Source organism: Canis aureus, chromosome 3 (assembly GCF_053574225.1).
Source record: "Canis aureus isolate CA01 chromosome 3, VMU_Caureus_v.1.0, whole genome shotgun sequence".
NCBI classification, from domain to species: Eukaryota; Metazoa; Chordata; class Mammalia; order Carnivora; family Canidae; genus Canis; species Canis aureus.
In genome coordinates this window covers 28,609,853-28,634,065 of record NC_135613.1, presented here as the reverse complement: position 1 = coordinate 28,634,065, position 24,213 = coordinate 28,609,853, and the positions used below count along the sequence as shown (strand labels likewise).

The following is a 24,213-nucleotide window of genomic DNA, read 5'->3' as shown; positions in this document are numbered from 1 at the left end:
GTACAGAAAGGACATAGCATTTTCTCTTAACTTACATCCTTGGGCCCAAACACAACTTAAACTTCCACTGCACTCAGTATTGCAATGAGGGGCGCCTGGGTGCAAAGGAGGGGCTCCATCGGTGGAGCGACTGACGCTTGGTTTCAGCTCAGGTCTTGATCTCAGGGTCCTGGCATGGAGGCAAAATTGGGCCCTGCACTCAGCAGGGAGTCTGCTTGGGATTCTCTCCTCCCCCCTCTCATCTGTGTGTGTGTGTGTGTGTGTGTGTGTGTGTGTGCACATGCGCACTCCCTCTCTCTCTCAAAATAGTTATCTTTAAAAAATATATTGAAATGGAAAAGGGTACAAGCATCTGCTGGGGTTTCCTGTCATCCCTGCTCCGGCACCCAGATTCCACCTTCCAATGCTTTATTTTCACCAAAGTTTTTTTTTTGCCATGATTTCTCCTAAATTTAAATAATTTCCCGGAAAAAAGATGATATATCTACACATGTAACATAAATCACACAATTAACTTCATGTTCTCAAAAAATATTTAATGACACAGAAGTTCCCTTGTTAAATGAAAAGAGCTGGATTAAAAAACTACACATAAGGCGGGACATCAATTTTATAAGACACACACATACAACTTAGAAAAACACCAGACAAGACTGCATCATGACACTGAGTGAATGCCCATGTGGTGGTGGGTCTTAAAGTTGTTTTTTACCCGAGTGAACCGTTCATACAATTTTAAAAGCAGTAAGTGAGGGTTTATGGAACTGCCAGGATCGGGTACTAATGGGAGACCCAGAACCTACTCCCCAGGTTGGCTGGAGAGACAACAGCACACTTGGCTGGAAAAATGCTTTGAGGGTAACCCTGCCCAGAGGCCAGACAAGGGAGAGGGATGTAGGTTTAAACATTTAGCTTCTTCTTCGATCCAGTGTAACTGTGAGGAATAGTCTTGGTCCCTGCTTTCTCACAGCTTACAATTCAACAAGAGACAGGGTACTGCTCCACCACATACAGACGAGCCTCACTTCCTCCCCACAGGCACTGACGAATGGCCACCATCCTGCCTTACAGATGACAACAGGCTGAATATCTCCCGCAAAGATACACGGCTGGCCAACTCCCAGCTCACAGAGCAAAGCCTGCTGCCTCCGCCACTCAACTGCCACATCCAAACCTGAAGGATAAAACTATCAAGTAGACACGGGACCCAGATCCCAGGTCTGGCAGGGAAGCAGCCCCCTGCCCCAGGGTCCCAGCCCAGGCCCCCTATCCCCACCCCGGGCCTCTTCCAGAGTGATAATCTCAAACATTCATGGCACCTGAAGGACCAGCTCAACGATCCTTCTCCCCTTTCTCTTGTTCCAGGCCATGCTGAGGGGCCACCATTTCCTGTCCCCAGGCCCAACTGGCCCTTGTTTACAAATGACCACCATCCAAGAATCTTGCTATTTATCTTCACATCTGTCTTTCCTATAAAGGAATCTCTTCTAAAGAACTGGCTTTAAAGAACCACAAAATCAGCAACTGGGGGTTTCAAGTTCTAAGTCATGTTATTTCTTTTTCTTAAAATATGCACATACTGCTTTGGAAATCACACACACACAAATGTCTGAGTTTTTGTTAAGAATACCTCAAGTGTAGAACTTACCACCATATTCTGAACCAAAGGACTGTAGAAATGACAAAAAGCCCAAACTGCTGACATTGACAATCACAGGGACAGACATCTAGGGTGGATGGCATCACTGTGGGTGTGAGCAGGCCCACGGAGCTGGCTACACAGCTGAGTCTCCAGGATGTCTGAGCCCTCCAAGGAGTCTCAGGCAGGCTCCCTGGCAGGCTCTGGGGCCACGGGACCGAGGGCCGGCAGCTCCCTCTAGTGGCAATGCCTACTTTCTCCTGAAGAGCAGCAGGCGGTAAGGGAAAAGCCAAGCCTTTGTTTCCTGGAGTGCAGGTGCCAGGGCATCAACTGTCATTCCTCCTGAGACCTGCTGCCCAGGACCCATAGTGAGCATCACTGTGAAGACACAAGGAACTAGGGAAGAAGGCAAAATGCTGGTAATGGCAGATTGTCTGTCAAAGTTCTTGGCAAGACCAAGACAGAAAGCACGCACAAGGTAAACTTAGATATAACTAAGACCCAATGAAGTCAGGCCCTAAACTGTCTCCAGAGAATCAAAACCACCCCTGGAGGGTGGCACAGTTCCAGGGAGAGCATGTAAGGGTGGAGGGGCCACTGTAAGAATCAGGACAACAACCAACGGTTTAAATGAACATAGATGTTAAAACCCACATCCAAATAACCGGCCTTCCACATCATCTGTAGAAAGCTGAACCCACAAGACCAGTTTGAAAAGCTACCTCAGTAAGACTTTCACAGACTGAAATGCACAAATGATGTGATCTAATCAGATACCCTTGTTTACCAAAACCACTTCCAACCTAGAGGATCAAGAATTGCGACAATCAGGGAGAAGACGAAGAATGGATTTCCACCACCTTCCCAGAAGCCATCGGGAGAATGGCTTCATCATCCCGTCTCCCCTGGAGGAGGCACTGGATGGCGCAGAGTTGTCCTTATGTGCAAGATCCGGTCCAGCCACCAAAGACGAGATGTAGCTCTCCACGAGCTGCTCGGCCAGTCCTTTTTCCAAACAGCCTGGTGTCCAGCTCTGCCACGCTATGTCTTCAATCCCCAATGAGAAGTCAATTAGGACACAGCTAGTTTTACAGAGACCACGGCAAAGGTTTCCTAAATTTGAGAGCAATATTTTCCAGCATAAAGTCATAGATGAAAAAACCCAAAACACGAAGGGCTCTTGAGTCCAAAGTTTTTATCTAATTAAACCTTGATTACACCAAACAAACCAAATGTGATCCTTTCACACCAGACCGAGTGAATGAAAGAGAGTGTAGACCGGAGATGAGCACAACCACTGGCGGACCCTGCTGCTGGGACCTCCTTCCCATTTGCCATCGCTGGGCAAGGACCGGGGAGCCCCCGCACCAGTCTGCTTGTGACCCTGCTGGCCAAGCCTCCCTTCCTCTTTGGTAGATTCTTAAGGACCCAGTTTCCCTATTTTTATCCAGATTCCAACCACCAGGTGCTTGAAGAGCTTTGTGAGGAATCAACTGTGTTCTCTGCTTTAATGGTGTACAAACGTCCCCCTGCTGCTTTAACCCTTTGGAAAAGAAAACAGTCAGTATGAAGAACCATACAGAACACCAGGGCAAAACTCTAGGTCACGTAGCTTTTAAGAGTTAAATTTACTCTAGATCCACGAGGTACATGGGAAACGCTGTTGGCTACTTTAGGGCACCGTTCCCCATCCTCGCCATCAGTCTGATGGCAGGCTGCAGACGAAGTCCAGTTTTCAGGTAAAAGCTCCTTCCCTTACTAATAACGTCAGTGTCAGTTTATTCTTCGATAGAGTTTAGGTTTGGGGTGTACTTTCTCTTCACATGTCTCCTCAGTTTCTCTTGCTCCAATTTTCTCTGATGCTCCCGGAAGTTTAAAATTGTAATCTGTGGTGATGTAAGGTATTGTTCCTTCGAGCCCACGCTGAAACAGAAACATGAAGAGAATGAATGGAAATACCCCAAATTCTGCCAATTGGACTTGGTGGCATTTCCTTTCTTCCCCAGAAAATATTGTGAAAAGTGAGAGTCTGAGTAAGGTCCCCACACTCCTAAGACCTCTGGTCTCCCTTCCCACAGAGGGTCCACTTCCTACAACTAGCCCGTAACAAAGGTGACTGCCACCTTTCTGAATAATTCAAGTCCACAAACACATCAACCAGCACAAGAGTAAGAGGGAGTAGGTGCGTTTCTCCCTCAAACAAGGCTAGCAACTGAGATGTGAGGATCATCCAGCATCTCCGCAGTCTACCACATGGACGCCCTCAGCCAAGGACTCCCCATGACTTTGTCATGGGTATCCCCAGGAAGGAGTAATCCTGGGGAGACCACCTCTGTTCTCTCCTCCCATAACCTACTTCTGGGATAAGGGCTCTACCATGGGGCTCCTGACTACCAATGATGGGAATTCATGGCCTTGGGCCTCTCAGGCCACTCTGATACTCCATTTGCCTTGTTGGGCCTCTCCACAATAACGTGTCCCTGTGACTCTCTCTGGCTTTCCTGAAGAGCGGCACTCACCTGGCTCTTGAAAACACAATGTGGAATGGAAATGGCTCCAACCAGCAGACAATTCACATTTCTTAGCTCTTCCGGGGGCACAGGAGTAAGGATATGGTAAAGCCTCTTCTCCATATCGATCCCTCTACAAATTCCTTGAAGACACATAAAACACACACAAATAATCCCTTCTGGAAGATGTTATACCCCCCTAACACTAAGAATTATAGAACAGCTTTTAAAATAAGAGTTTCAACTGTGTTTTGCTCTGAAAATATGAAGTCCTTGGTCAAGAGTCATCAAATACCTCCATCTCTTAGAACCCTTCCCATTTTCAGCCATGAACAACCAAAGTGATCTACATGCAAAAGTCCTAGACTGTCTTAGGTAAGGCACACTCAGGCCAGGAAGAAAAGCCACTGTGCAGAACACAGAGACAACTCAATCTTTCCATTATCAATTCCTTCTTCATGTCTGTACCAGGTTACAATTTCTATGGAAACACTTTTTAGAAGTAGTCTCATGTAACTCAGAAACACGTATTTAATTATGTAAAGGTTTTGCTAATTTTGGGTTACATAGGTCCAGCACTTTTCCAGAATCATACCAACATTTATTGGCTTCCATGAGCCAGGGGGACAGGCAAAGGAGGAAGGGCCTGAAGCACTGCCAGGCCAATGGTGCTGGGCCTGAGTGATGGGAAGTACCAGGACATGACATAGTCACAATGTCCTCAGATCACCCGACTATGCAAACTCCAGCAGAGAAGCAGTGGCTCAGACTGGCAGAGTAAGACAAGATGAGATTGGAGGAATCAGACATATTTTAGAAACGAGCTAGCAAACCTGCTAATGGGTTAGATATGTCAAATAAAGGGAAGGGGATACCAAGGTGGACCCAGGGGTCTGGTGCAAACACCAGAGTGAATCTTCCAAGGACTCTTCAGGCCTGGAACAGGAGATGGTGAGGGTGGGAGCAGATTTGGGGAGAAAAATCAGGACCTCAGTCATGGACCTAAGTCTCAGATGCCAGTGAGATATCCAAGTGGAGAAGTGTGCTGGTAACATGGGCTTAGAGCTCAGACACAGTTGTGCTACCGAGATCCTGTGGGAAGTCAGCCTAAAGATGGATCTAGGGGCCAGCAGGTGGACAGATGGCCTAGGGAAAACATGTCAAGTGACAGGAAGGCCATGACTAGGCCCTTAGGAATCCTAGATTTAGTTGGCAGGAGAAGCAGAGAAAATGCTACTTTCTTCCTGCCCACCAGCCCCCAGGCCCACTGTCTAGAAGCCAGAGACACTCCGACCACTCCAGCCAAGAGATAGCTACAAGGTCAACAAGACCAACCATATATGGTTGGAGATCAATTTCAGTAGGTATATAGACATGTTTTACTCTCACTCACCAAACCCCAAACAATCACAGATTGGAGTCTGGGCAAGTAGGATGGGCCCATTTGCGTATCCTCTGACATCATCCAGGATCTTGCAAAGACCAACCCAGCTGGCATTCACAGCATATAATATATGAGTAGGAGCGACATCAGCATGAATAATCCGGAGTGCAACCGCATTGAAAGGGACCTGGAAAATAAATTTGCATCTCCCTCTAGTAATTCTATTTGAGACGCCTTTTTTTTTTTTTTTTTTTTTAAAGATTGTATTTTTTATTCATGAGAGAGAGAGACAGAGACATAGGCAGAGGGAAGAGATGCAGGCTCCATGCAAGGAGCCCGGTGCAGGACTCGATCCTGGGACTCTGGGATCATGCCCTGAGCCAAAGGCAGACGCTCAACCACTGAGACTCCCCAGGCGTCCCTGAAAGGCTACCTTTAACGTTTAAAAGTTGACTAGGCAGCCATCTAAAGCAATTTTGGCCAAACTGTCCACCAAAAAGTACCTAAACAGAACAGAAATGCTAATAAATACTGGTCAGTGTTTCACTATTTTAATAGAGAGAACCTAAGAAATTCATACTAAGTTCTTTGCCGGCCAACAATTGCTAAAAATCCAAACTAATACTTGGAATTTTCTTTTTTCTTTTCTTCTTTCTTCCTTTCCTTCCTTTCCTTTTTCTTTTTTTCCCTTCCTTCCTCCCTCCCTTCTTTCCTTCTTTTTTTAAAAATATTTTACTTATTTATTCATTAGAGACACACAAAGAGAGAGGCAGAGACACAGGCAGAGGGAGAAGCAGGCTCCACACAGGGAACCTGAAGTGGGACTCAATCCTGAGACTCCAGGATCACTACCTAAGCAAAAGGCAGACACTTAACCACTGAGCTACCCAGGCCTCCCGACGCCTGGAATTTTCTAAAGACACACGTCTGAAGACACCCTAAATGCATTAAAGTCGAGGGGGACTGTGAAAACCCCAGTTGCTGAGAGGTCTTCTAATGTCAGAAAGCAAACCTCCGTTCAGTGAGAAAGAGCCTCCATCTATTCTCTATACAACATACTGAGTTAAGAAAAATGGACCAAACTCCAGGAGCACAAGATAAATACTGTGGAGCCCTGAACAACACGGGAGTTAGAGGCCCTGATCCCCATCCAACGCAGCTGAAAATCGACAAATAACTTCTGACCCCCATCCTAAACTTAACTACTAAGAGCCTCCAGTTGATTAGAAACCCTCCAGATAACAAACAGACGACTAACACACACTCTGTATATTGGACGTATTACACACTGTATTCTCACAGGATGCTGGAGGAAAGACAACGTTATTAAGAAAATCACAAGGAGTGCTCACTTCAGCAGCACATATACTAAGAAAATCACAAGGAAGAGTACATTTTACAACACAGGAATGACTCTATTTATCAAAAAAAGCCTCCGCAGGATCCCTGGGTGGCGCAGCGGTTTGGCGCCTGCCTTTGGCCCAGGGCGCGATCCTGGAGACCTGGGATCGAATCCCACATCGGGCTCCCAGTGCATGGAGCCTGCTTCTTCCTCTGCCTGTGTCTCTGCCTCTCTCTCTCTCTGTGTGTGACTATCATAAATAAAAAAAAAAAAAAAAGCCTCCGCATATAAGTGGACCCACACAGTTCAATCCAGTGTTGCTTAAAGGTCAACTCTGCCTTTAACATGTAACTCTTCATGTAATTTCCGATTTATAAAGTAGAAAAGTATTTTGTTATATTGCTTAGATTCCAAAAACAAACTTGAAATAGCAAAAGACAGATACAATTACAGTAGATAAGCTTCAAGTTCCATTATAGAGCATCTCTAAGTGAGTAAAAGACCCCACTGACCAAAACTTCAATTAACTGCTGGAGATTCTCCAGGGGAGATGAGCTCACCATCAGACCTGGGAGACATGTCCTTGTCGGCCAGGCCTAGAGCTCCTGCCTGAGGAGTGCCCCGCTGAGGTGTGACCTGAGTCCAGTGCCTCGACCTGCCTACAGTGCCCAGCTCCTAAGCTGTAAAAAGGGAATGAAAGAGCCTCTCCCTCACTGGGCTGCTGTGAAGGCTCCCTGCTGAGCAAGGAGCTGTTCCAGGTCAAGTGCACAGCACACACTGAGTGCTTAGTATGGACAGCAGATGGTAAACACTCTGGGCTCTGGTCCCAGGTCAAACTTTTACTAGGCACCTTGGGCAGGCTGACTTAGCATCCCTGACCTCAGTTCTAGCATCTGTAGAATGGGGTAATAACAAAGACATTCTGAGCAAAGAAGTTAACACAGGTTTAAGACAGAACAGAGGGTAAGGATTTAGGAAATGCCATCTATTGCTATTTTAATCTTTCATCATCTGGCATTCTAATATCATGGTAGTTTCTTTCCAAAATAATTCTAAGGAGCTTGGATTCCAAGATGCAAATATTCCAGTGCTAGAATCCACCTTTTTTTTTTTTTTTTAAAGATTTTATTATTTTTTTAAGATTTTATTTATCTGGGGTTCCTGGGTGGCTCAATCGGTGAAGCATCTACCTTTTGCTCCAGGTCATGATCTCAGGGTCCTGGAATCGAGCCCTGCATCGGACTCCCTGCTCAGCAGGGAATCTGCTTCTCCCTCTCCCTCTCTGCCCCTCCCCTGCTCATGCACAAGTACACACATGCATGCTCTTTTTAAAGATTTTATTTGACAGAGCGAGAGACCACAAGCAGAGGGAGCGGCAGGCAGAGGGATAGGGAGAAGCAGGCTCCCTGCTCAGCAGGGAGCCTGACACAAGACCCTGAGGTCATGACCTGAGCCAAAGGCAGACACTTAACTGACTGAGCCACCCAGGAGACCCTAGAATCCACTTTTGACAATATGAAATGCTTTCAAGAACGGTCTCTGGGAGGTGCCTGAGTGGCTCAGTTGGTTAAGTGTCTGATTCTTGATCTCAGCTCAGGTCATGATCTCAGAGTGGTGAGTTCAAGGCTGGCACTAGGCTCCGCACTGGGCTCCACAATGGGCATGGAGCCTACACGTAAAAAAATAATAATAAAATAAAATAAAATAATAAAATAAAAAATAATAAAATAAAATAAAAATAATAATAAAATAAAATAATAAAATAAAAATGAAAATTTGAAAAGTTGTGGAAGACTTATTCCTTTTAAGGAATTGAGGGCAGAAGGCCTTGTTAAAAAAAAAAAAAAAGAGTAGTCTCCAGATGCCAGGAGCCACTATGAACACTCAGTGAACCCACAGAACCATCCTGTGAGGTCGGGCACAGCCTCTGTTCTCCAAGTAAGACACAGTCTTACACGCTGCTAAAAAGTGGAAGCACTAGAGCCGGACTGCCCAGGGCCACCTCTAGAATCAGACAGAACATTCCTAACCAGCACAGAAGTAGTCGTGGCCAACACAGGATAGCAGCTAGCTATGGGCACAAGCTCTCCTGTCTATGAGCTGAGGCAGTTACGGGCCCTAAACCACAGGGTGATTCTGAGGAAAGAGGAGTGAAGCGCTGTAAGGTGGCCAGAAGAGCCCAGGAAGCTGCTCGAGTGCTCGTTAAGTCAACAGAGACAATTCCTCATACGAGTTCAGGTTACCTGATAGGGTGTCAGACCATGTAAAGGACAAAGTGGTCGTGGCACTGGGGGCTGCAGCTGGCCAAGGTAACCTAGTACCGCCAAATCACGGAGAACTTTGTTATGTGACTCTCTGAAAAGTAAATTAGAATGAAGTAAGTAGAGATTTAACATTAGGAGCCCAATTCCCGCTCGGAAACAGAGTCCGTTAGTCATTACAAAGGTTATATGTAGTAAGAACACACATCCCTACTTCAACATCTGTAGACCCTGCCTTTCTATAAACCCACTGGAAAAACATGATACGTAAAGACTCCCCTTCAGTAAAAGCTCTTGGCAACCAGAGCTGAAGGCCACCTCTGGATATGGGTCTTCCTTAATTTATGATGGGGTTCCGTCCTCACACACCCACAAAAAAGTGAAAATATCTGAAGCTGGAAATGCCTTTAAGACACCTTGCCCACTTGAATTGTGCTTAGGATGCTCACATTAGCCTCAAGCTGGGCAGAATCACCTTACACAGAGCCCATGTTGGATGGGTGCAGAATGGTTGCTGTGTCTATTGCTCACCCAAATGGCTGACTGGGAGCTGAGGGTCACTGTCACCGCCCAGCATCAGGACAGAGTGTTGTATAGCATTCTGATTTCCCAGGAAAAGAACAAAATCCAAAGTACAGTGTCTACTGCATATATATTGCTTTAATACCATCATAAAGTTGAAAAATTCAAAATCATTCCATCTTAGGACGGGGCTGTCTCTGTTTCCATTGGGACAGTAACAGCTCAGAAAATAACAGATTCTCCTTCACGAACACAGGGCTGTGAGGAAAATTTGAAAAGTTGTGGAAGACTTATTCCTTTTAAGGAATTGAGGGCAGAAGGCCTTGTTAAACTGCAGAGAACCTCATTCTCCAGCCATGATGGTTTCATTACCTATTTCTTGGAGTTTTTCTAAATGTAAAGTCTGACTGGACGCATATCAGTTTATGTCCAGTGAACACAACTGGACTCTCCTTTTCTTCGTCAGCAAATTCCAAATTCTCCGTAAACTCTGCCAGTTGGAAACCTCTGTTTCTGACTCTGGACTTGCTCTTTGTGTACAGGCCGTCCATGTCATCCACATAGTCAGGGGTGAGGTTTGGCATGTATTTGCTCCGGCCAGAACTGAACTGAACAACATGGCTGGGAGACAGCAACCGGATGAGATCAATGAGAAGCAAAAGTCCTTTGTCTGTGAAGAAGAGGACACAGCAGTTGTGGCGCTAAAATGCAGTGACACATGCCTATGAGAAAATAGCACGGCTACTCGGAGACAAAGAATCAAAGAGTCTCCTAAAAATGGCTCAGCATTACTGCCTGAAGCGAAAAGTTTACTCATGCTGCCCCTCCTTTCTGCCAGATGTGCCTCCACAGGCTTACCTGACACCCAGCCCATCGTGTTGACGATAAGAGGGGACTCTCTCTTGTAGGAGCTGAATACATACTTTATTATCTCAATATAATTTTCATAGTTGTTTTTACAAGAAGGTTTCCCGTAATATACCATTTTCTGGGGTGTCCTCTGGTGGGTGAAAGGTGGTCCTAGGAAGATAAAGGTAAGAGTCTGAATCTGTGACTATTTAAAAGGAGGTGAGGGTTTTGCTTCAGCCATTTTCAGCGACAAAGATCCTTAAGGAAATCAAAGACCATCCTACCAGACCATCTCACCACTGGGAACAGCTGCATCCCATTTTCAGAAATCTAAGCTTTCCCGGCGCCTGGGTGGCTCAGTTGGTTGAGTGTCTATCTGGCTTAGGCTCAGGTCATGATCTCAGGGTCCTGGGATCTAGCCCTGCGTTGGGCTCCCTGTTCAGGGGGGAGCCTGCTTCTCCATCTACCTCTGACCCTCTCCCCACTTGTGTGTGTGCGCTCTCTCTCCTCTCTCAAATAAATAAAATTAAATTTAAAAATCTGAGCTTTGGGGATCCCTGGGTGGCGCAGCGGTTTAGCGCCTGCCTTTGGCCCAGGGCGCGATCCTGGAGACCCAGGATCAAATCCCACGTCAGGCTCCCGGTGCATGGAGCCTGCTTCTCCCTCTGCCTGTGTCTCTGCCTCTCTCTCTCTCTCACTGTGTGCCTATCATAAATAAATAAAAATTAAAAAAAAAAAAAAAATCTGAGCTTTGGGATCCCTGGATGGCTCAGCGGTTTGGTGCCTGCCTTTGGCCCAGGGCACGATCCTGGAGTCCCGGGATCGAGTCCTGCATCAGGCTCCTGGCATGGAGCCAGCTTCTCCCTCTGCCTGTGTCTCTGCCTCTCCCTCTATCATCAATAAATAAATAAGTAAGTAAAATAAAAATAAAAATCTGAGCTTTCAGCTTAATACAAAGACATGTTATTTTTACTCTATTTTAATAAAGTTAATCTCAATTATGTCCTTATATGGCCATTCACTCAACAAACATTTACTGAGCACCTACAACACTGAGCATTGTTGTAGGTACTTAGGATACATCTGTGAACAAAACAAACCTCCCCATCCTTGCAGGCATGATGTTTTAATGAAAGGACAAATAAGAACAGCAGCAATGATGTGCTGGAACATAGCACTTACTACATCCCATGTATTTCACATGGAGTCTCTAATGTTCATAAGAACCCTACAAAGTAGGTAGTATTACTATCCCCATTTGTACAGAGGACGTAGATTAATTTGACCAAGGTCTCACAGTGAGTAGATACCAGCCAGGCTTGAACCTCAGGTAGCCCAGATCCAGAGTAGACACTCCTAATCGCAGCATGGATCCATCAAGCCTGAGACAACTCCCCTCTCTGGTTGGGATCCAGAACCACTCAGCAGGCTGGTGACCAGAACCACATGGCAACACAGCAGGGTGAGAGCCCGGTTTCTGTGGTTGAGGCAAGGCCACCGGAGCCAAGGCTAGCGAGGCGCCCGCCAAAGGTGAATATGGGGATTGGGGCAGCCCACAACTGAGGAATGGCCTGCACAGCAGACAGACTGAACAAATACAAAGGAACTGAGTAAATACATAAATACATGGAGAATAATCATAGCCAGGGTTCTCATCATCAGAGAGGAAACTTATAAATATGGAAGGGGGAATGTGGAAGGGGGAAAGCTAACTAGAATAAACCTGGGGTGAAAGACTGGAATTGGAATGATGGCAGTAAACTCATGGCTCTTAATAAATACGGAACGTACATACAAAGAGAAAAAGAGGTAGTGTATATACACATATGTGTGTGTGTACATACATACACACGTATATGCATGTGTGGGTTTAAACAAGCATATGTTTCCTAGCTCTTCCACTGAGGGGATCTACAAGCAGTGACACCTTGAAGAAATAACACACCTAGTTACAGTCAGAGTGGAAAACACTTATCTTAACCAAATGAGCAGAGTTAACCTCTCTGGTAATAGGGCAAACCAATAGCTTGTTGATGGGATGCACAGAGAATACAGCATCACATCTCAGCCAAACCACAGGGACATTCGACAAACGTATTCTTCCAAACTGCCAAGGTCGTAAAAGAAAAGCTGAAGGGACTGCTCCAGACTGAAGACTAAAGATTTGCAAATACACACGGGACTCAGGCAGGTGGCTGGATGAACAAAGGAACAGCAGCATAGCCATATCACTACCTTGACTCAGTGGCAGCATGATGATTACGTAATAGAGTGTCCTTGTTTGGGGAAACACCCGCTGAAATATTAAGGGGTGAAAGAGGAAAAGAAAAATAAATGGACTATAGAAAATGTAAAAGAAAACAATGAAACCACCTGGAGAGCAAAGTATAAACAATTAGTTTTGATAAAACTAAAAACAATATGAATGCCCTACTTATTGTCAAAAAGTCTGTTAAATCCACAATACATCCAGCAACCTAATCTATCATGTATCTTTTAAAAGTCAACTAAACAGGGGTGCGTGGGTGGCTCAGTTGGTTAAGCTTCTGCCTTCGGCTCAGATCCTGATTTCAGGGTCCTGGGATTGAGCCCCACAGCAGGCTTCCTGCTCAGCAGGAAGACTGCTTCTCCCTCTCCTTCTGCCTGGTGCCCCAACTACTTGTGCTCTCTCTCTCTCTCTCTCACATAAATGAATAAAATCTTTAAAAGTCAACTAAACAAAAATCACACAAGTATCTCGACACAGAAAAAACACCTGACAAGGTCCAAAAGCCTTTCATGATACAACATTTCACACACCAGGGAGAGAAGCCCACTTCTTTAGCGTGACAAAGGCGAACAACAGAAAATCCACCACTGGCAGTGCACTTCTGCTGAAGTGCATTCCCTCTAGGATGAGGAAGGAGAAAGGGATGTTTCCCTCTATTCAGCACTGCACTGGAGGTCCCAGTCAGAGAGAGCTAGGAGACAAGAAAAAGTAATTAAAGGCATCCAGACCGGACAGGACGAGGTGAAACTACTTTTATTCACAGATGATGATCTTTTATATAAAAATTCTTAAAACATCCACAAAAGACCTACTGGAACTAATATAGGAATTCAGCAAATTTGCAGGGTACATGGTCAACGCACAAAAATCAGATGTTCCTATACACCAATAGCGAACTGGAAAAGGAAATTAGGAAAGCAATTGCATTCATGGTAATAGCTCAAAGAATTCAATCTTCAGGAATGAATCCAACCAAGTAAAAGACTTGTATACGAAAACCACAAAACATTGCTGAAAGAAATTTATGAAGACTTAAGAAACTGGAAAGAGGGCACCTGGGTGACTCAGTGGTTGAGCATCTGCCTTTGGCTCAGGTCGTGATCTTGGGAGTCCTGGGACTGGGTCCCGCATGAAGCTCCCCTGCAGGGAGCCTGCCTCCCCCTCTGTCTATGTCTCTGCGTCTCTCATAAATAAACAAATAGAAACTTAAAAAAAAAAAAAAAAAAGAAACTGGAAAGATATCCTGTGTTCACATATAGGAAGATTTATCATTATTGAGATGTGTCACCCAAGGTGATCTACACATTCAATCAATGCAATCCCTACCAAAATTCAACAGCCTTTTCACAGAAATGGAAAAGCTGATCCTCAAATTCATACAGGATTGCAAGGGTACTACCAAACAGCCAAAAACAATCTTGAAAAAGAATGAAGTTGGAGGACTCCTATTCCTCCACTGCCATGGAACTGGCATAGAAAGACACATAGGTCAATGGAATAAAACAGGAAGCCCAGAAATAAGCCCTCATATGTATGATCAAATACTTCACCACAAGATAAATTAACAAATACTTTACCACAAGGGTGCCAAGACCATTCAATGGGGGAGGGACAGTCTTCAACAAATAAACTGGACACCCACAATGAAAAGAGTGATGCTGGATGTTGTCCTTATATCATATACAAAAATTAATTCAAGGGACGCCTGGGTGGCTCAGCAGTTGAGCGTCTGCCTTGGGCTCAGGGCATGATCCCGCAGTCCCAGGACTGAGTCCCACATCGGGTTCCCTGCGTGGAGCTTGCTTCTCCCTCTGCCTATGTCTCTGCCTCTCTCTCTCTCTCGGTCTCTCATGAATATATAAATAAAATCTTTAAAAAAAATTAATTCAGAATGGACCAAAGACAAATATAAAAGCTAAACAACAGGTGGCTCAGTGGTTTGGCGCCTGCCTTTGGCCCAGGGCGCGATCCTGGAGTCCCGGGATCGAGTCCCGGCACGGAGCCTGCTTCTCCCTCCTCCTGTGTCTCTGCCTCTCTCTCTCTCTCTCTCTATCATAAATAAATAAATAAATCTTAAAAAAAAAAAAAAACTCCAACAACATTAGAGAAAATCTTTATGACATTGGACTTAGCAACGACATTGCGGACATGACATCAAGAGAATATCAACAAAAGAAAAATTAATGTGGATTTCATAAAAATTAAGAACTTTTATTGTGGGAATCCCTGGGTGGCTCAGCGGTTTAACGCCTGCCTTCAGCCCAGGGTGTGATCCTGGGGTCCTGGGATTGAGTCCCGCATCAGGCTCCCTGCATGGAGCCTGCTTCTCCCTCTGCCTGTGTCTCTGCCTGTGTATGTATGTCTCTCTCTAATGAATAAATAAATAAAATCTTAAAAAAATAATAAAGTAGATAATTAAAAAAAAAAGAACTTTTATTGTATTGAAGGACACAGTCAAGAAAATGGAAAGAAAATGTTGAGGAGGGATCCCTGGGTGGCGCAGCGGTTTGGCGCCTGCCTTTGGCCCAGGGCGTGATCCCGGAGACCCGGGATCGAATCCCACATCGGGCTCCCGGTGCATGGAGCCTGCTTCTCCCTCTGCCTGTGTCTCTGCCTCCCTCTCTCTCTCTCTGTAACTATCATAAAAAAAAAAAAAAAAAAAAAGAAAATGTTGAGGATGGGAGAAAATGTTTGCAAATCATTTATCTGACAAGAGATTAACATCTATAGAACATATAGAAAGAACTCTTAAAACTCAGTAATAGCGCAATTCAAAAATGGGCAAAGAACTTGAACAGACATTTCTCCAAAGATCTAAAAAGGCCAAAAAGCACAGGAACAGAAGCTCATCAGGGAAATGCAAATCAAAACCAACTGAGTTACCACTGCACACCCAACAGGATGGCTATAATCAAGATGACAAGATGAGGAGAAAGAAGAGCCCTGTGCATTGCCAATGGGGATGCAAAATGCATCCGCTGTGAAAAACAGGCTGACAGTTAAACATGGCATTACCATATGACCCAGCAATTCCACTTCTAGTGTATATCTCAAAGAACTAAAAGCAGGGACCAGCCCAGATATCTGTATGCTGATGTTCACAGCAGCACTACTCCCAATATCCAGAAAGTGGAAATAATCCAACTGTCCATCAGCAGCTGAATGTATAAACAAAATGTGATACATGTATATAATGGACTGATACCCACAAAAAGGAAATTAATCTTGATTATCTGCTACAATATGGACATTATCTTAAACCATTATGCTTGGGGGAGGGGTGAAACAGGTGATGGGGATGAAGGAGCACACTTGTGAGGAGTACAAGGTGATACAAGGAAGTGTTGGATCACCATATTGTACACCTAAAACTAATAAAACACTGTGTTAATCAACTGGATTAAAATAAAAACACTTAAAAAATAAAAAGAAAAAAATTATGCTTAGTGAGAAAAAACAAACACAAGACAAATATTGTTTTCACTTATATGAAGGACCTGGAACAGGCAAATTGACAGGCAGAGTAGAACAGAGGTTCCCAGGAGCTGGAAGGCGAGCAGGAGGAACAAGTGTTCTTTAATGGGGACAGCGGTTCAGTTGGGGAGGAAGAAAGCTTTGGATATGGACAGTGGTGATGGGCATGTAACACCTCGAACGCACGTAATGTCACTGAATTGGACACGTATCAATGGTTAAAACAGTAAATATCACCTTGTACATATCTTACTATTAAAAAAACGTTAACATGGGACTTTGGTTTGGATTCTGAACCAGAAAAAGTACATCAGTAAGATAACTGATGGAAAAAAAAAAAAAAAGTAAGATAACTGAATGCATTTTGAGTAAAATCCATAGATTAGCTAACAGTATTGTGTCAACGTCAATTCATCATCATACAGGTTCATAGAAGAGGGAATACCGTATGAAGGTGTGTTTCTAATTCACACAAAACTAAATGGCTATCGGTTCTGCTTACCATAATGGAACTTGGTCTGGGGATGTTCACTCCCATTTTGTTTTTTCTAATTTTTATTGATTTTTACCTTAATTGTTTTACAAAGGCTCCATGCCCAATGTGGGGTTTGAACTCACGACCCTGAGACCAAAAGCTGTGTGCTCCACTGACTGAGCCAGTCAGGTGCTCCTTATAGTTTCTGAATTTTTTGTATCATTATATTTGAGTTTTATGAAACCAAGACATGAAAGAAATGTATAATACATACCTAAAATCGGTTCTGTAATATTAAGTAAAGAAATGCATCCTGGAGGCGTAAATTCTGTCTGTCCCAGATCACATTCCAAGTAGTCAATGCAGGAAATACTAAAATATTGAAAAAAATAAAGAAAATCTCAACTAACTTTAATTTTGTCAAAAAATAAATCAGATATTACAGACTTCATGCAATACATAGGCATAATCCACCCTATGCAGTCTTTTAGGTAGAATGCTCCAAAGACAGCCATCAATATAAAAAAAATGTTGAAAGAAAATATGATGCAGGTGTGGTCATGGTGTCCATTCACAGTGTGGATACAACTTCGTCTTTCCTAATACCTGATCTTTAAAATGCCATAGAATTGCTCCCTACTCTGAACCTCTGGGTATGGACAAACAGACCAGGTGATTCCTGCACATTAATTGATAAGCACAATCAGGACACCCCGAGAGGCCGCTGTGCCACACTACGAAACACAGCCTAACAGAGAGTGCAGCTTTGCACAGACTTGTAGATAATCTGTATTTAGAAGTCAAATGCATTCCCGTCTAGTTTCTTTTTTTTTTTTCCCGTCTAGTTTCTTAAATCAAAAATCCTATCTCATTACCCAAATCTAATAATACATCTAAACAAAAATAAAAACACTTTTACCTATTTAATAACTGGTTAATCAGGTATCTATTAAATGTTGACTTTCCAACATCCTGAGAGCCACAAACCAGAATGACAGGGCAGCCGTCTACTTCTTCTGGAAACAAAACAAACATTGATGCCTCAAATTAGCAACCTTCTTTGGGGCTCTACATGTACATTGTAATCTTAAGGCCCTGGGGGATTAACACTCCCTTTATCACCACATATCACTCACCACAGCACACGGTAACCAACTCCTCCAAGGCCGACAACACACTCTCAGTCAAACGAAGGCCATTTTTCTTCTTCTCCCTTTTAATGCCAACAGATCTCAGGGCTAAATGTTCAGAGTTAATCTGGAATGTTGGACTCTGAAATTAACAATTTAAAAATGTTTTAAGAAAAAAAAATAAATAAATAAAAAATAAAAATAAAAATGTTTTAAGAAAACGTGAAAACAAGTGCACAGTCTTCCTCTGGTGCTAAATTAGTAAACTTCAAATAGTTGTGCGAGCTATGAAAGATAAATCTGAGTCCCCCTCTTACCCCAGCAGCCATCCCTTCAAAGAGTCTCATCAGCTATTCTATAGTAGTCTGTACCTGTCCTGGCTGACACTTCCTTTCAAACTGCCATCACCTCTGTAGGAGACCCCACAGGAAAGGAAAGTGTGCAAATTCAATTCAACAGAAGACCACTGCTGTTGAACAGGTTGGTGATACAGAACAAAATCAGGACGGCATCCTTAGACATAAAGTAAAAAGACAACCAACAGAGCTGAAACAATGTGGAAAACAGGCCCACTAAGTCCACTGGCGCTCCAGCAGAAGTACCAGGAAACCACCGACACAACCCAAGGAATGGAGGAACAGGCCCTCACTGGAGCCTCAGAGGAAACAAGGCCTCCGTAGTGAAGACAATCAAGGCAGAGACCCATCCATGATCATATACTCATGCAATTCATCAACCCCAGGATAAAGACATCATAGAAGAATCAGTGTGGTGTGTGACTTCCTAACAGCAACACTGGATTCTAGAATACAGTGGCACAAGGTCTCCAAGGAAAACTATACTGTGTTCAACTATCAATCATGGATGTCAAAATAAGAATATCTTATGTACCTTAAAATCAGATCATATAAAGTTCACTATCTGCCTTGTACGAAAAAATAACCCTAGGATGTACTGACACACAGTGGGGGAGGGAAATTACAGCATAGGAAGAGGAGGAGCATAAGGAATACAACAGTGGTGATGAAATCCCAGAAAACAAATAAATAGAGTTAAAATGAATGAAAACAAGGGAGCCTGGGTAGCTCAGTCAGTTAAACGTCTGCCTTTGGCTCAAGTCATGATCCCAGAATCCTGGGATCAAGCCCTGCATCAGGCTCCCTGTTCTACAGGCAGTCTGCTTCTCTCTCTCCCTCTGCCTCTCCCCTGGCTTGTGCTTGCTCTCTCAAAGTAGTAAATAAAATCTTAAAAAAATGAATGAAAACAGATTATCAAGGTATTTAGAGGGCAGCCCTGGTGGCGCAGTGGTTTAGCGCCGCCTGCAGCCCGGGGTGTGATCCTGGAGACCCAGGATCGAGTCCCGCATCGGGATCCTTGCATGGAACCTGCTTCTCCCTCTGCCTGTGTCTCTGCGCCTCTCTCTCTCTCTCTCTGTCTCTCTCATGAATAAATAAATAAATAAAATCTTAAAAAAAAAAAAAAATCAAGGTATTTAGAATCTTCCCTTGCAAGAGGCAAAGGCTTGGTAACACAAGGTTCCCATTTCCTTTTCCATGGCCCTCATCCAGCTACTGAGTCTGCACTAGATTAAACGGAGGTCATCACAAAAGTCCACTGACTGTCCTGTGCTCATTGCATGGCCTCTCCTCTCACTTCTAACCTCTGACACCTGCCACTTAGCTACTCCCACTGAGCTACGGCCCTGATCTATTTCCCGGAGGGGATGAGACCATCAAAAGAGAACTTCTGGGACACCTGGGTGGCTCAGTGGTTAAGCACCTGCCTTTGGCTCAGGGCATGATCCTGGGGTCCCAGGATCGAGTCCCATATTGGGCTCCCTGAATGCAGCCTGCCTCTCTCTCTGCCTATGTCTCTGCCTTTCTCTCTGTGTATCTCTCATGAATAAATAAATAAAAATGTTTTTTAAAGTAAAAAAAAAAAAAGAGAGAGAGAGAGAACTTCTGCGTGGGCCAGCTACTCCAGGTGAAGTGCCACTGCTCTCAAGGCTGACTCCTCCCTACAGACACCAGAGCCAGAAGCTCCCCTTCTGCAGCCTCATTTCCACCATTACCTCCCTCCCTGCACTGGATCATTCCTACCTGCTGTGTTCAAACATGCACTGTTTTTTTTTTTTTTTTTTTCATGCATCTTAACAAAAAACAAAACTCTGACCACACTTCTCCAATCACAAAAGCAAAATTCCTTCCCTTAAACCCTGGAATTCCTCCTCCCTAGGCTCTTGACCCTAATCCGGTCAGGCTATCCCCAAGCAGTCTACTGCAACTGCGCCTGTCCAGATCAGACTCCTACCTCCCAGGCTCCATTCTTGGGACCAACCTACCAACAGCAGCAAGTGACACAACTGTTCACTTCCAGCTCCTCTGAAGACTTCCTGATCACACTCACCTGGTTTTTCTCTAACATCAGTGACTCCTCTGATGTCTCTGACATCAGAGACAGTCTCTGCTGCTCCCTCATCCAGACCTCTTCTTGGGAGTGCCAAAAGCCTCAGACTTTGAACTCCCCTGTTTCTCTGTATCAACTCCCTTGGTGTTATTATCCCATCTCATGGCTTGTGTGCCATTCTGCTGAAAGCTCCCAATTCCAGACTCATATATTCAACTGTCCACCTGACATCTCCAATGGAATGTCTAACAGGCATCTCAAGGTTAACAACTAAATCTGCTCCTCCTGTAGTATCCCCATCTCAATAACTATAAGCATCCAAAAGCATGTTATTCCTTGGTTTTTCCTCATACCTCGAATCCAGTCAGCCTGATAATCCTACAGATTAGGCTCAATTTCCGGCTCACAGGAGACAATTATAGCAACAGAACATGACTTAAAGAAATTAATAACATGCGGACGCCTGGGTGGCTCAGTGGTTGAGCGCCTGCCTTTGGCTCAGGGCATGATCCCAGGGTCCTGGGATTGAGTCCCACATCGAGCTCCCTGCAGGGAGCCTACTTCTCCCTCTGCCTATGTCTGCCTCTCTCCGTGTGTCTTTCATGAATAAATAAAATCTTAAAAAAAAAATTAGTAACATGGTCAGCAAAAATTTGGAGAAAGAAATGGGAGAAAGTATAAGCTTACTGAAGTATGCTTATAGAGAAAATTTATACCGTCTCAAGTTAATAAATCAGAATAAAAATGTAACCATTTTAAAAAAATTCCAAAAGGCAGAGCACCTGGCTGGCTCAGTCAGTAGTGCACGCAACTCTTGATCTTCGGGTCATGAGTTCAAGCCCCACGTTGAGGGGTAGATTGTACTTAGAGTTAAAAAAAAATCTTTTGGGGGGAGCGCCTGGTGGTCTCAGCTGCTTAAGTATCTGCCTTCAGCTCAGGTCATGATCCAGGGTCCTGAGATCGAGCCCCAAGTTGCCCTACATAGGGCTTCCTGCTCAGCAGGGAGCCTGCTTCTCCCCCTTCCTCCCTCCCCACTCATGCATGCTTGCTCTCTCAAATAAATAAAATCTTAAAAAAAAAAAAAACTGGAAAAAACATAAATTAAAAATTCCAAAAGGCATTTAACCACCTACAATATGAAAGGATGAAAGGGGGGAATACAACTAACGAGGATGGGATCCCTCGGTGCTTCAGCGGTTTAGTGCTTGCCTTCAGGCCAGGGCGTGATCCTGGAGTCCTGGGATCCAGGCCCACATTGGGCTCCCTGCATGGAGCCTGCTTCTCCCTCTGCTTGTGTCTCTGCCTCTCTCCCTCTCTCTGTATGTCTTTCGTGAATAAATAAATAAAATCTTTAAAAAATTAAAAAACTAATGAGGAAAGGGAGATAGCATTTTCTATGCTATTTTGCAGTGCACACATGTGACACCGTGCACAACCCACAAGACAACAAACTGATCTTCCAAGGGAGCTCCTACAGTCATCTGACATGACTGTTCTGGTGAAAGTAATTAGCAAAACTCTGAATGAAAACTGGCTCTACCTCTTGTACGAAAACGTAAGATAAACCTGGATGGCTGACTAAGAAGTTCACAGTGGAGGTTTTCAGTTGTTCTAGCATCACAATGGAACACAGAGGAGAAAAGTTCTTCATCAACCAGCATCTGTCATCTGTAAAGAGAAAAGTAACTCCATGAAATTCTACATTATTTAGGACTACCTTCTCAGCTGAACGGTCTACTTTTTGAGAGCAGGACTTACGTTTGAAAACTTTCTTCAGGAAACCGTATCACATACTAGGAACACACCTGGATGGAGATATCAATCCAGGTTTGCTTTTGCTATACACTAGGTATGTGGCCCTGAGCAATTTTTCTCATTTGTAAAATGGTGAAAACAAATTTGAATCACAGGACCGTCATGAGGGTTTAAATAGACACAAAAAACCGCAATTTCTAGGCAGTAGGAATATCTAAAAACATCAGCCTTATTATAGTACACCTTCAGTAAATTATCCAGCTATTTTCCTTACCCCGACTAAGGTGAGATCTGAGCAAAGTTCGGGCTTCTCTTTTCATCTCCTTCTTGCTTTTCTCAGGCATGGAATAATGAACTGCATTGATAGCCAAGCGAGAGTGGGTGTAGGCAGAGAAGACCTCTTGGGCTGGCTGGCCTTGGCTAATGGTAAAACCAAACACCTGCACCTGGCCATAGAGGCAAGTCACACGGCAGATCCCGCTAAAAGTAAAACCCTAGCAAAGAAAGAAAAAAGAAGATACATTACAAATTCTGTTACAAGTTTTCTGAACTTTCTTCTACTTCTTTTAAGATAAACTCTATGCCCAATTTCAGACTGGAAGTGACAACGTGAGATCAAGAGTAGCATGCTCCACCCACTGAGCCAGCCAGGCACCACCCCCCCTTTTCTTTTTTAAGTTTTCTAAATTCTTAATTGCTTTTCACATATCAAAGGGGGGGGGGGAGTTTCCAAGTCACAGTACATTGCACTAGGTGACCATCAGGTACTTACTACCTTTAACCCAATTTCGTCTGCCAGGACAGCTAGAGAGACGGCTGGTGTACAGACGCAGGAAGGACAGGGGGTCCCATGCACTGGGCTCCGCTGTCCTCACGACCCCCACCTGTACCAAGGCCCACGGCCAGCCAAGTTTCTCGCACTCCTGGTTCTCACTTTCCTCCCGCCCTGGAGGAAGGAGAGCACGCCCCGCCGCCGGGCTGCCTGGTTCAGCACCAGTTCTGCCGTTGCCGTACACCTTCGGCAAGGTGCCTACGCTACACCTCAGCGTCCTCGCCCGTAAACATCCACGGAACTAAAGGCAAGGACTCCAGAGAGTTGAGCGCGTCGAGAGGGTCCGCGGCCCTGCTGGCAGGTCTAAGCACCCAGCGGTCACGTCGCTCGGCAGCCCAGGGCCCCCCGGGAGGTCCCGGCGTCCCCGCTCCGCACGCCGGCGGCCGGGTCTTCTCAGGGGCTGCGGCTCCTCCGGCGCGACCCACCTGCTCCAGCGGCAGCAGCAGCAGCGCGCGGCCCGGGCCGGCCGGCCGCACGGGGGGGATGGGGAGGGTGGCGGGGCCGCTCGCGGCGGGGGGCGCGGCCGGGGCGGGGCGGGGGGCCTCGGGCTTGGGCCTTCGGGCCACCGCGCGCGGCACCGGGCAGCCGCTCTCCCGCCAGTCCGCGCCGGCCGCCTCGGCCTGCAGCAGCCGCCGCCGCAGGCGCTTCCGGCCGCACCAACGCAGCGTCCCGAGCCGGCGGCGGGGCCGGCGGCTGAGGACGAGCGGCGTCCGAGCCTTGCGGGCCCGCAGCCACGTGGAGCGGAAGGGACCCCGCTTGGGCAGCACCTGCGAGTCCGCCATGCTGGCCCCGGCGCCTGCCGCACGAGAATCTCGCGAGATCCAGTCGCTCCGCTCCGCGGCGGTCGGGCGGCTGCAAGAAGGGGCCTGGGAGCCGCGTGCGCCCTCTGCCGGCCGCCCGGGCAACGCACCTGGCCTCCGCCGGCCCCTCGGAGGCTCCCGCCGGCCCGGGGGCTTGAGAGGCAGCGGCCTTGGCCACACCCGGCCGGCCGGCCCTTCGAGGGCCCCATTTACATTATGCAAAAGCCCCACCCGGGCCAGATACCCCACCGTGAGTCCTGGGCCACCTCTCCGGAAATCCACTTGGAATTTTTTTTTTCTTGCAGAAAAAGACCCAGGATTGGCAGTTTAAGCAAAACCGGTCTATTTGCATACTGTGTTTGCATGCAGTTGTCTTTGAGTTGAAGGGAGCCACCCTGGATAACAAGACAAACCCACAGTGATTCACTCAAAATTTCAGTGTCAGAAAACTGAGGACTGGGACCACATCAACTCAAAGCCATGTCTCATTTGGTAAACTGAGGCCCAAGTAAAAGGTTCTAAAACCCACAGCTCCCTCCACCTTCTATCCCCTGGAGAAGCTGTG

At 45.6% G+C, this 24,213-nt stretch overlaps 1 protein-coding gene across 2 annotated transcripts; it reads right to left on the bottom strand.

Moving 5' to 3' along the window:
- Positions 1-515: 515 nt before the first annotated feature.
- On the bottom strand, positions 516-23,645 carry NOL9 (nucleolar protein 9). Of its 2 annotated transcripts, none has more exons than XM_077891404.1 (12): positions 23,274-23,645; positions 22,291-22,510; positions 21,802-21,929; positions 17,862-17,997; positions 17,645-17,741; positions 17,000-17,097; positions 10,517-10,678; positions 10,031-10,328; positions 9,119-9,230; positions 5,543-5,720; positions 4,159-4,292; positions 516-3,562 (listed from the first exon to the last, which is right to left on the bottom strand). In XM_077891404.1, the coding sequence occupies exons 1-12, from the start codon at positions 23,628-23,630 to the stop codon at positions 3,413-3,415; spliced, it is 2,070 nt and encodes a 689-aa protein (XP_077747530.1). In that variant the 5' UTR covers positions 23,631-23,645; the 3' UTR covers positions 516-3,412. The 2 variants fall into 2 exon arrangements, with proteins under 2 accessions (XP_077747530.1, XP_077747531.1); XM_077891405.1 differs by having other exon boundaries at positions 17,645-17,738.
- Positions 23,646-24,213: the final 568 nt, after the last annotated feature.